Source organism: Oncorhynchus tshawytscha, linkage group LG01 (assembly GCF_018296145.1).
Source record: "Oncorhynchus tshawytscha isolate Ot180627B linkage group LG01, Otsh_v2.0, whole genome shotgun sequence".
NCBI lineage: Eukaryota > Metazoa > Chordata > Actinopteri > Salmoniformes > Salmonidae > Oncorhynchus > Oncorhynchus tshawytscha.
The window spans coordinates 66,517,765-66,531,150 of NC_056429.1; the positions used below are offsets into that span (position 1 = coordinate 66,517,765).

At 42.9% G+C, this 13,386-nt stretch overlaps 1 protein-coding gene across 1 annotated transcript; it reads right to left on the bottom strand.

Annotated features, from left to right (window-relative positions):
• Positions 1-8,912: 8,912 nt before the first annotated feature.
• On the bottom strand, positions 8,913-12,136 carry LOC112255294 (cytochrome P450 26A1). The gene is made up of 7 exons (XM_024428313.2): positions 11,826-12,136; positions 11,365-11,589; positions 10,934-11,215; positions 10,666-10,815; positions 10,448-10,582; positions 9,949-10,101; positions 8,913-9,696 (listed from the first exon to the last, which is right to left on the bottom strand). Exons 1-7 carry the CDS (start codon positions 12,114-12,116, stop codon positions 9,343-9,345), a joined length of 1,590 nt encoding a protein of 529 aa, XP_024284081.1. The 5' UTR covers positions 12,117-12,136; the 3' UTR covers positions 8,913-9,342.
• Between the last annotated feature and the right edge of the window lie 1,250 nt (positions 12,137-13,386).

Consider the following 13,386-nt stretch of genomic DNA (forward strand, 5'->3'; position numbering starts at 1 on the left):
TAACTGACTTGCCTAGTTAAATAAAGGTTAAATAAAAAAAGATGAATAGTCTTATTCAGACAATTATTCAAGTAAAACTCTATTAGTAGCACACAGATTATTTTTTGCTTTATGGTCAACTGAACTATCTAGCACCCAGTATAATCTAGTATGGTACTTTCTGCTGGTTCCTTGCTATCTTTTCTCAGGTAACAGGTTAAAGGGCAAATACATAATTACAGTAGATTCCCGGGTACATGGGTATAACAGTTCTGACGGTTGTGACATCAGTGAGTAAGTGTCAGAAGTGGACATTTTAAGGATTTGTGGTGTCTAAACAAACAGTTCCCCTTCACAGTGATGGGCCATAAATCCAGCAGTCTGACAGGGAACAGTGCAGGGTCACTGCTCTCCACAGCCGTCGTTTCTCCCAACCTTTTTCAACCTCCAACCACCTAGGGGGACAGACGACAATTGGGGTTGAGCATTACCAGAGAGGACGCAGAAGTTTAAGTTATTTTGAATTTGTCCGAGTTCAAATAGATACAGATAGATACTGCAAATAGATACAGACCTGCTATACTAGACCGCGTGGGCGTGCTTGCGTATGTGCTGTGTTCTTATCTTACAATGAACATAAATCTCTATCCCCAAATCCTTGAACATTTTCTTTGTCTATGTATGACATTGCAATCTGTGACTAACGTTTCTAACCCTACACCATGCTGCTCCCTGCTGCTGTATCACAGTGGGTGTGGGCAGTGAATGGGGATGTAGCGTAGGGCTGGACCAGGCTGGAGCAGTTAAAATACGGAGCCATAACTCAGCTGCTGCCACTCCACTGGGCTCTGTGTGAACTCCTGCACGCTGGGTGACCTGATGTTATCTGCTGCTTTCACACTCGCCGCTGCTTCTGGTTGTAATTACACTGTGTATAGAGCATCCTGCCGGTGAGTCTCTCAGAGACCGAGGCCTTTCCGCTCTTGAGAGAGGGGGAGGAAAGGAAGGAGGGACATGTGCAGGTGGGGGTTGGAAAGAAGGGAAGGGGGTTGGGGAACTTTCCACAGATGGAGAGAGCAATGATGAGAGTAAGCCAAGTCTGACCTGTGAGAAAATGCTCCTTTCATATTCTTAAATACCACACTTTCAGTTTTGTTATGTGTTAGGAATGTATTGCAGAGATTATTTTCTGTTATGCATCCCCTGCCTCTCATTTTGACCCTGAGAAACCTATTGGACTTGGCTTTTGTGATGAATCAACTTCACCAGTTTCAGCTCACACCACCCTGCTTGCAAACATATTGTGCCATCATGACATTTCTGATAACATTTCTCATTAAATGTATAATTAATCTATCAGATTCAGTAAAGATAAGAAACACCTGTATGACACTGACTGTCGATTCACACCTAAATGAGATCTGTACTGACAAGGCCAAAGCCAAGTGCAATACCTGCTGTAACATGACCTGTTCAACAGTGTTCATTCTCCTGATTTTTGGCAAGACCCTCAAAAGGGTCTGGAACGTAGTACTACTCCTTTCTGACAAATGAAGATGGAAGGTAGCTCACTATTCACTGAGCTGCTGGTTTCTCTTTCTCTCTCAGCTTTATAGCATGCTAGATGTTTTCTGAGGGTGAAAAGGAGAGATTGGTGATAATGAAACGAGCACATGGCAATGATGGATGACTTGCTGCTCGGCCTTGGAACAAGTGAAATCAGATGATGAATGTGTGGCCAGAATCTGGAGGAGATGGGGGTTCCCTCTAATGGATTGTGGTGATGTGTATTAACCTGGATTTTAGTGCAATGAGAAACAGAAGAAGCTGGAAAACAGTGCAGTGGATGTACCAAACCACTGGAGTGAATGCTTTTAGTCTCCAGCTTTTTTTTGTCAATATATGAATAAAAAAATACAATGCACGTAGTGACCTATAAATCATTTCAATATTTAATGCACGTTATATCTAACATATCAGCCCACAACAAACCATACAAAGCTTATGTGTGCATGGCTGTCCATGGTTACCCCCTGTGCATTAACGCGTGTATGTGTGCCAGAGACTGTCTGTCTGTATTTACAGTATGGGAATGAAGCGTCGCTGCAGTGTCCCAGGCGTATCCCCGTGCCCGCTGTGTGACCTGGTCATCCTCCCTCCCTTTGCAGCTCTGCTGCTGCGTTGCTGCAGTTCAATTCCCACCATGGCAGCTGTCTGAGGGAAGCAGACTGTTTAAAATACCCCTCTTGCTGTTATATCAGGCTGCCTACGCCTGCCAGGAAAAGCAAATGAACCTTTTCACAGAGAGGAGTTTTTGGAAGCACTCTTCATGCACACAGATTCACATACCACAACGGCTAAATATAACTGTCCGTCATACTGTGTACCTGATGGATGAGGCAGGCTTTTTAAAGAGTCTACCTGCCAGTCAAGTACACCACCTTTTCTTAAAAGCTCTGAGTAGAGATCTCCCCAGAAAGCAATGCAGCTTTCAAGGCACTTGTTCCTAATAGAGGGATATTTATCCTAACAGCGAACATGCAGGGGCAGTTTCAGGTCATTGCACTTAGACCATCAGTGGTATCTGCTAAATGCTTTCAAAGGCAAGCAGTCTGGGTTTTCTTTCAACATATACGAAAACAATTGGTAGACTAAGACTTCTGGTAAAAAGTTGATCAAAGCTTATGTAACCCCTGCCTGAACTAAGAATAGACAACTTCACTTATGTGGCCCCTCCTCTCTCTCTAGAGCTTATGTGAAAGGCAATAAACCCTCTTAAAAACAATAACAATTTTAAGCAAATGAAAAGGCCTATTAAAACGTTATAGGACGAGGTCAGCTATGAACAACATGTTATGTGAAAACCTGTAGGGTACACTGATCGAGTTAAACACTCTGTATTCTTTGATAAGCCGGTATAAACATTAGCAAATTAGCTGTAACAACAGCAAAGGGTTTGTTTTCATTCCAGAACCAGTTATGCCTGCTGCTGGTTTGCACTGCTAGGCTGCGTTTTGGGCCCGGAGGTGACACAAATCTCATCTTTAAACAAATACATATGGGTCATAACCCCTCTGTTTTGATTCCCTGGCCCATCCTAGACAGACACACACCACACAGACGCACATATGAACACAACCTAGGAAAGAATGTGTGTCCCTCACCATAGCGTAGTCCTAGACCCTCTTCTCCTAAAGCACACACACGCCACACAACTGAATGGACTGATCAAACAGCCACGCTTGAGTTTCATTCACAGTGACTGTATTTGTGCTCCTAAAGGGGGCATGAGGGGCGTCAGAGGGTCATAAAGTGAACCAATGAGGGGGGATGGACAGGACAGGAGGGAGGGAGGAAGGGGGCAGGAGTTGTGACACCTCTCACCTGTCATTGCCCTTGAATGTGGCGTGCAGCACTTTCCGGGTTGTTTTATGCTGCTTTGAGCCTCTCTGTCTCTCTTTTATTTGACTCATGGGTGGAACTGCCTGCTGTGCCCTGACAGAGTTCATGGTTTAGATGAACTTTTGAACCTCTGCTGGTATGTGGCACACGGTAGTACAGTGTATATCAACCCCACACAGGATTTCATAGCATAAACAACCCCGTCCGAGACACAAGGTGTTTATTTGCTCTGATGGATATGAGAGTTCATGAGGGCTCTTGCAGTTCATCCTCCCACTCTGCTTCTGCTTTGTCAAAGAGGGTTCACAGCTCTTATTTTGTCCTCCATGTGCATAACTTTAGGAAACAAAAACAGTAACCCTCAGATAGTTGATTTAGCTTGGATTGTTTTTACTTTTCAACGAACTCTGCCTGACCTTGAGGCACAGGCTGCCACGAAACAAGTTTTTGCAGTTATTTGGCGATGAAATGCATGCTTCCCATCTCATTTTACCATGCTTCAGGGCTGGGAGTTCACTCTGACTGTAAGCAACAAATCCCAAAAGTTTACAGGGTGAGTCTTTGTGGGTAAACTGCTAACATGAACATTTTGAAAATTGTAGCTCAATAACTTTAGCCATTTCACAAGTAAACAACATATATTCCTTACAAATATGTACAAGAGCATAAGATATGCTAACACACACATGATGCATGCATGCACACACACACACACACACACACACACACACACACACACACACACACACACCACACCACAGGAGGCCAGTGAAGGGAGGACAGCTAATAATAATGTCTGGAATGGAGTGAATGGAATGGTATCAAACACATGGAAACCATGCATTTGATGTGCTTGATACCATTCTATTGATGCTGTTCCAGCTTTTACTATGAGCCTGTCCTCCCTATACCAACCCCTATACCAGGGGTGTCAAACTCATTCCACGGAGGGCCGATAGTCTCCAGTTTTTTTTTCTTTCCTTTCAATTAAGACCTAGACAACCAGGTGAGGGGAGTTCCTTACTAATGAGTGACCTTAATTCATCAATCAAGTACAAGGGTGGAGCGAAGACCTGCAGACACTCAGCCCTCTGTGGAATGAGTTTGACACGTGCCCTATACGAACCCCTACACACCTGTCTGATACACCCTCACACACAAATACAAATGTGTGGAGTATCATCTCTTAATCTCTCTCTTCCACTATCATGCCAGATGCTCTATATTATGATGGAAATGGAGGAGGGTGAACTCCAGTGGGAACAGCCAGAGGCCTTTGTCAGTCATGAACTCTGGAGGAGGTTTCAGCTTGTCCTCAGAGAAGCTGACTTCTGGAATGCTGCAATAACAGATGTTGTCTGACATAGCCAATAATTATCTCTCACCTTGGCAGATCCCTGTTTAATTTGCGCCTTATTCCTCCTGTGTGAACAGCTTGTGTCCTTTTCTGTTTAAGGTCACAGCAGGATGCTGTCTCTCTCCCTCTCTCTCTCTCTCTTTCTTACTGTCTCTCTCTGTTTATCTCTATCTCCCTTTTACTGGGTCACATGATTAGAGCATTGTTTGTGGCTTGGATCATGTAGTGTGTGTGTGTGGATATAACCTCATTGTTTGAGAACCTCATCATTTTCATACATATGAAACAACATGGTCTTGATAACATTTTGAAATCTGAACAACATTTGCTTACATCCTTAAGATGTTCGTCCTTCTGAAAGTTTTTCCTGGCAGCTTGTTATTCTGAAGGTATTTCCTGTCAGCTTCTTGTAAAGTTTAGTAAACTTTGTTACAGTAACGTTTCTATTTCCTCTGAATTATTGGTTTATTTTTTTGAGAACCTTTGACTCTTGAATGCTGTAAAAGAAAGTCTCAAACACAAAGTCAAATCCCTAGCCCTGACAACTCCAAAAGAGTCAACAAGCGAGTGGATTTGTGTAATTCGTCTGTGGGCGGGTAAATTTCTCTCTAAAGACTGCTCTCTTACCTCATTATTGTAATTAACTGTTAACTCTCAATGACCTGGAATGGCTATATAAAGAAATCATTATTGATGTCTATCTTTTGTACCATACTAGAATACAAGTGACATGATTTCAGAGGGAGGTTACAGGGTCAGTTATAATTTCCTTTGGGACTAAAAGGTGGCATTACCTAACTTTGGGCTTGATGTTTTAGGAGCCCTATCATATCCTCCATCTGCACTGGCTACCTCCAGAGATGGCCTATTATATTGACAAGATAGTCAAGTGACCTCTCTAACAATGGAAAGACACGTCCTCAAAAATGGAAGGCAAGCAGGAGTAAGCGAAATCAGGTGGGACCATTCTAGACAATGAGAGGGCAAATACGCATGTGAACAACAGGCCATTGAGATAAATAGAGGACTCATCTTTGTATCTGTGCATTATAGCGTCTGTGACAGCATGGGCCGCGCCATTGAGGCTATCTCAATTTTCTTCTGCATTGGCTGATTGCACCCAACTCATAGGAATTCCCACCCAGTTGACTACTTTAAAATGGTGGAAGCCCTCAATTTTAATATCCATGCTAAAATGGGTGATATAAACTCAGAAAAAAAAGAAACATCCTTTCACTGTCAACTGCGTTTATTTTCAGCAAACTTAACATGTGTAAATATTTGTATGAACATAAGATTCAACAACTGAGACATAAATTGAACAAATTACACAGACATGTGACTAACAGAAATGGAATAATGTGTCTGAACAAAGGGGGTGGGGTCAGAACCAAAAGTAACAGTCAGTATCTGGTGTGGCCACCAGCTGCATTAAGTACTGCAGTGCATCTCCTCCTCATGGACTGCACCAGATTTGCCAGCTCTTGCTGTGAGATGTTACCCCGCTCTTCCACCAAGGCACCTGCAAGTTCCCGACATTTATGGGGGAAATGGACCTAGACCTCACCCTACGATCCAACAGGTCCCAGACGTGCTCAATGGGATTGAGATCTGGGCTCTTTGATGGCCATGGCAGAACACTGACATTCCTGTCTTGCAGAAAATCACGCACAGAACGAGCAGTATGACTGGTGGCATTGTCATGCTGGAGGGACATGTCAGGATGAGCCTGCAGGAAGGGTACCACATGAGGGAGGAGGATCTCTTCCCTGTAACGCACAGCGTTGAGATTGCCTGCAATGACGATAAATGCGATTCTGACCATCACCCCTGGTGAGACAAAACTGCGACTCGTCAGAGAAGAGCACTTTTTGCCAGTCTTGTCTGGCCCATAGGCGACGTTGTTGCCGGTGATGTCTGGTGAAGACCTGCCTTTACAACAGGCCCACAAGCCCTCAGTCCAGCCTCTCTCAGCCTATTGCGGACAGTCTGAGCACTGATGGAGGGATTGTGCGTTCCTGGTGTATCTCGGGCAGTTGTTGTTGCCATCCTGTACCTGTCCCGCAGGTGTGATGTTTGGATGTACCGATTCTGTACAGGTGTCATTACACGTGGTCTGCCATGTGAGAGGACGATCAGCTGTCCGTCCTGACTCCCTGTAGTGCTGTCTTAGGCGTCTCACAGTACGGACATTGCAATATATTGCCCTGGCCACATCTGTAGTCCTCATGCCTCCTTGCAGCATGCCTTGCCTAAGGCACATTCATGCAGATGAGCAGGGACCCTGGTCATCTTTTTTGTGTGTTTTTCAGAGTCACTAGAAAGGCCTCTTTAGTGTCCTAAGTTTTCATACCTGTGACCTTAATTGCTTTAAGTCTGTAAGCTGTTAGTGTCTTAACGACCGTTCTACAGGTGCATGTTCATGAATTGTTTATGGTTCATTGAACAAGCATGGGAAACCCTTTACAATGAAGATCTGTGAAGTTATTTGGATTTTTACGAATTATCTTTGAAAGACAGGGTTCTGAAAAAGGGACATTTCTTTTTTTGCTGAGTTTACATGATGAGTCCTCTGTCTATCTCTGTGACAACAGGCACAACTCCGATATTTAATGGTGTATATAAATTTGACGAAATGACACGTGTCCACTTATATCAGTGAATTTGTAAGAAGCTAAGCTAACCACTAAGAAACTTCTATTCAATCAAATAAGCCTCATGCAGCAAATTAGCAATTACAATTTTTGTTAACCAAATTCAAAACTAATTGACCATACAAAAATTCCTCACTTCGTGGGCTTATTTTAGTGGACAGATTTTAGGCAGAGTAAAACCTCTCGCCTCTCACTTCGCCTTTTCCTCTCTGCTACCTCTCATTTCACAAGTCATTGTCCCTTATTGCTTTCAAAGTGTCTTTGAACCAAAGCCCACACGAGTGGAGAGCAAGAGTTCTAAGAGAGCATGAACATACTTGTTTGCGATGTGACTTTTATTGGCCAATAAAGCCTTTTACAGAAGATGAAATTCAAATGTGAAATGCATGAAATATCGCTATTACCTTCTTGCTGACAATTGTTTTACTTTTCTTTACTGATCAGCAAACTATTTGAACAGGCAGATGAAAGGCCACCCCCAACCTCATCACTGTAACCCCAGGGCCCTTTTCTTATCACTGAACTCTCCTTGACCCTGAGGCGTCCTCTGAAAAGCCTCTCCCTCTTGATTATAAATAATACCAATGGGCTGCTAATAGGTAATCTGATTGAGAGTTAGGTGGACTGATATGTTTCAACGAGGGGGCAAGAGTGCACCAGACATGCAAATGACATTATAAGTACTTTCATCCACCCTGATACAAAGTGAAAAGTCACATTTTCACCCACATGAGGAGAAGCAAGCGGGGGAAGGTATCTGTTTAAGGGATATTTACCTTTTTCTTGTCTTTTCATGCCCACTATTTTGCCACACTTGCCCTATTTAAAGCCTGGTTCAGCCTATTAGCTGTGTGTGTGTGTGTGTGTGTGTGTGTGTGTGTGTGTGTGTGTGTGTGTGTGTGTGTGTGTGTGTGTGTGTGTGTGTGTCTGTGTGTGTGTGTGTGTGTGTGTGTGTGTGTGTGTGTGTGTGTGTGTGTGTGTGTGTGTGTGTGTGTGTGTGTGTGTGTGTGTGTGTGTGTGTGTGCGCGCGCACACACTTAGCTGGCTTGACTACAGTGCATTCGGCTTGACTGTGCAGCCTGGCAGGGTTGTTATGACGGTCTAATCATGGTCAGAGAAGGACAAATCAATAAATCAAGTATATGCAAAGCCATTTAAAGAACATCCTGAGAGCACAAAAATACTTTAAATCAACATTGAGGGATAAATATTTACTAGTATTTTAAGACTCACCATTCAGGCTTCCCATGAAGTCACATACCTATCCTCTCCACACTCATCTGGAGGGTCTAACATCCTGTCCCTCTCTTGTGTCGCCTTTGGATTCAAATTCATCACCGTTGACATTGTCTAACGTCATTTGGGGTCTTATTATGCGTAAGTGTAATAGTTATTGTAGCATGGAGTGAATGTACACTGACGTGTGCTAGATGGATGGGCATACAACTAGATCCATAGAGTGATACAATAACAGGAAGTGGTGCCAATAACTACACATGTATATTTCTTCAAGCAATTGAACCAACAGTGATTTATTTGGGGATAGAGGAACATTTGACATGAAAACATTGAGCTCTATCAATGTCATGTCAGAGAATGTGGGAAAATTTAAATGGTTTTGATTTAGACAGATTTAAAGTGAAAATCAACTATTCATAATAATAGTACATTTATTTTATTGAAAACATTCCAAATGCAACAAACAACACAGTTAAGCTGCATGAAAATGATCAAGTACAGATGAAAAACAATTACATTTCAAAATATACATACAATGATGTCTCAAAACTTATCGAAGTGCATCAACCTGAAGTGCTTCTAAAAAATGTTGCTTTTTCAATGCTAGTGGGGTTTACATAAATATCTCTATTACAAAATATATGTAATATACATGATACGTCTATCTTAAATATTAACAAGTGTATTTACATAAATGTGAAATTTTCACTATCAGTTGTTCTGGATACATTTGTCACCATATCTGCTGAACTTTGTGGGCAGATTGTCCACTGGATAAACGGTTGGGCCTGTTTTCATTGTCGGGGGTCCGTTTAACAGAGTCCAGTCGCATCTGGTGACCACCTCGACCAGGAACACCTTAAGTACAACTTTAGCAAACTCTTTACCCACACACGTCCTCGCACCACCCCCAAATGGGATGTAACCAAACCGGGAGGAGTCATCTGGTGACTTGTCCAAAAACCTCTCTGGCTGAAACTCCTCCTTGTTCATAAGTGTGTCCAGCACATCGTGTGTGTCACAGATGCTGTAGATGACTTTCCAACCCTTGGGAATCTGGTATCCCTGAGGAAACACACTTTAGGTTGTTAGGTGGGGTGGGTATGGCAATGACTTCCAACAATTTTCTTCCAATCATTATACATAGAGCTGCTACCATGTTGTGATGATATATTTGTAGAAAAACGCATATACTACAACAGTACATGGTTTCCATTTTGTGGCTCTCAAAACACAATCAATTATGCCTCCTTTAAACTTTTAGCCTAAAATCTGGTGTAAATGTCATTTCTGATGCTACAACATAGGTTGACTTACATTGAGCTCAAATGTCTTCAGTGCCACACGGAAGCCACCAGGGACAGGAGGGTTTATACGGAGAGTTTCTTTGATGACACAGCTGGTGTACTTCAACTGCTCCAACAACTCAATACTCAGTGGTTTGTCCTCAGATTGGGCTCCCAACAAATGCTGTAAAAATATGTATATATTATAAACACATAGATAGGGGGACATAAATCTCGCAAGTGAGATGTACAGCAAATTCAATCAATTAAATATAGCCCTAGATTTGGAAGAATATAATTTATAAATACTTTAATGAGAGTTGTGTCTAAACTTAATCTCATCATAACCAAAAAAAGATGGGCCTCCATTGACTATTCTTTTGTTGTCATGGAGGACTTTGTAAACAAATTATTTATGGTTTCAAGTCATGTTAAATAAATAAATATTATGCCATGTCATTGGCACAACAAGAATCAAGTGCCATGTACAATGTTGTCATGTTTTTTGGTGATACAGAGTGATTACCAACCTTCTCCTGAAGCTCCTGGCGCATTTTACGCATGACATGTGCATGCAGCCCGAGAAACATCACCAGAGAGGTCGCAGTGCTCGCTGTCGTCTCGTGGCCACCGAATAGCAATTCTGTGGCAGACTCTTTTATCTCCTGAGGGAAACAAATAAAGAACGGTTCATGGAGTAAATGACAGTGTATAGAATCAAATTGCTAAATGAAAGGCGTCTGGTTACCTCCATGCTTAGTCGCTCCTCGTTCCTCTCTCCATTCTCAATCAATAACTGCAGAGCATCTTTGTAGTTATTGTTGTTATCAATATTGGACAGCTTATTTTTGATGTTTTGCTCTATCTTTGAGTGGATGATGTTGCGTGCTCTCAGACCCTAAAATGAATGGTGAAAAATATCGTTTAAAAAAATGTTGCGCGTACACTGGAGCCCCATGTGATGCAGGCCAGGGCTGTTTTAATCAATCAATCGTATCATTTGACAGACAACTTACCCGGTACAAGCCGCTGAAAGGAACATCGATTGGTAGGGAGAAAAGGTTATTTATCATTTCTTTGAACGCTTCCACTAATTCCAGCTCGTCGGTCTTTGTTTGCTCCGGCTCGAAGCCAAGCAGGATCCTCATTGCGATGCGGAACATGAGTCGCTTCATCTCTGGGTACACTAGCACACAAGAGTCGCTTTGCAGCCAGCTATGCACTGCGCATCTCACCTCCTCCCGGATCACAGGAATATACTCTTTCAGGGCTTCTCCAGAAAAGGCTTTCATGATCGCCTGCAGGCAAACAGGAGAGAGCGCTTTAAGGGCACGTTATAAGGACACCGCTGTGAAAAGGCAAGGTAAATTACAATTTTGTTTTTCATCGTAAGCATAAACCATGAGCTTCCTACACAGACATGTAGGCTACTCTACGTATTTCCTACCTTTTTCTTGCTCTTGTGGAGCGCGCCATGCGCATTGGAGAGGGCGTGCGACCCGAGAATGAGTCGCACTGATGCTGGCCACTGAGCCGCGACCAATTTGTGTTCCGACATCAGAATCTGTTTCACATGTTCTGAACCCATTACCCGCACCGTGGGACTCCCAAAGAGATGCGTCTTATAAATATATCCATATTTCTGACGTTTTATTTTTAGGAATTTTCTTCTCTAGAAATATAAATAAGAAGAATAAACGGATGAATAGATACTGTAAATGTCGTTCATATAAATGACTTGAATGAGGCTACATAACAATCCTTCAATTTATTCAATAGCATACTGTTTTCTGGTAGGACATTTGAGCCTGATGCATCACTCCAACAATAACTAATCAATAGCAGCCTGCTGCACACTGCAAATATAGGGAGGAACTGAGTTTTCAGTTTGTTTCCATCATCAGTTACCTGTAGGACCATCTGAAGCGTCTCGCCAAGGAAGGGCAGTCCCATGGTACCCGGAGGAAGAGGACTCTGACAGGTTGGATCACTTCCACTAATGACGTACATTTCCCACAGTTTCATCGCGGTCACGATCAGAAGGAGTGGGAGCAGGAGAGTGCAAAGACATGTTACGAATAACGTGTAGAAACCCATCTCGAGGAGAAGTGTACGGATGGACCGCAGGAGTGGACTGGTATGTCTCACCCTCCATTCTGCGCTTTTATACGCCCGTTTCCCCCCAACTAGTTGCCCCATCTTACCTTGGGTCAGACAAATTAGTTCACTCAGAGTTCATCTTTAATTGTGCAGCTCCTGCTCGCGCGCCCCGTGCTCCGCCCACAGCGGACAGGCCCGAATGTTTAACCATTTCTTGGGTGCGCAAAGGCTACCACTTACACAGTAGCCCCACAACAGAATGCAAGCCTCTGGCTTTGAAAATGACCTCTTTGGTTACCCAATATATCGTGTTCTTAATTTACAGCGTGCACGCATCACTGTAGTTGTGTTAGGGTCTACACAGTATGAGACTAATCGGTCTTGATTACTTTAGAAAATGAATTATACTTCCCATGAAGAGGACACCCAGGCTTGACGCATGCGTCAGTAGGCTATGAGAAGCGTTGCTTCTGTGTTCACTGTGTAGGCATATCAATGTATTGTCTTATATTTTTCAAACGGCAATGAATGAATGATTTGTATTTAGTTTAGGCTACTCAATGGGCTTACAGTTAATTACTATATTACTTTGAAATGACGATGCCATCTAACACTCTACAAATCACCACCCTCTTTGGACCCTCTGTTTAAAACCCATGACCGCAGCGCGATTCCAACAGAGGTGGGGGCAGTGACGCTCTATCCCATTCCCATGCGCTGACCTGCATGTGACCTACAACACGGACGGTGACATCCGTGTGAACTCCGGCGCCAAAATGTCGCCAAGTTCACTGTCCATCAAATAACGAGTTACAGGGCCCTATAGAACACATAATTAGAGAGGAGTTCGCGTCATTACAGTTTTACAGTCATTTATTCTGTCTAACATGACAATCAAATTGAGGTCATAAATATACCATCTCTCAATCTAGGCCAAATGAGATCAGGTTTTCATACAGGTTTTCCAATGTCTCAATCAACCTATAGGGAATATAGCCTACAATTTAGCATAATTTCAACCTTTTTGAATATCATTTGAGAAGAGTAATTTTACTCTGTTGGTTTTAACTTGGAAAGAGTGTGTGTGCGTGGGGAGGGGGGTAATCTATAGAGGAAATTCAGATAGTGAGCTATTGGTTTACCATTCTTTGCTGTGAAAATGATGCTGTGAAATATCATTGGTGTTGTGATCACAGCCTGTGGAGTGCAGCTAACAAAGCCGTCAACTAAATTGAGGGTCAATAGGGCAAAGTTAACTGGTTCACTAGAGGGTCACACTGCCATCCGAGTTCACTCTGAAGGTGTAATCTCTTGCAGGTTCAGTTCATCTTCGAGGGCGGAGCCTGTCAGATGATATGCAAATCTCCTT

What these genes read in the sequence shown, in the direction of transcription:
- LOC112255294 (XM_024428313.2), bottom strand. Translation starts at nt 12,116, where the DNA reads ATGGGGCAACTAGTTGGGGGGAAACGGGCGTATAAAAGCGCAGAATGG. An exon ending in CGCTTCAGATGGTCCTACAG is followed by an intron (nt 11,590 to 11,825) that starts GTAACTGATGAT and finishes TTATATTTCTAG; the next exon opens with AGAAGAAAATTCCTAAAAAT. An exon ending in AGGAGCGACTAAGCATGGAG is followed by an intron (nt 10,583 to 10,665) that starts GTAACCAGACGC and finishes TGTTTCCCTCAG; the next exon opens with GAGATAAAAGAGTCTGCCAC.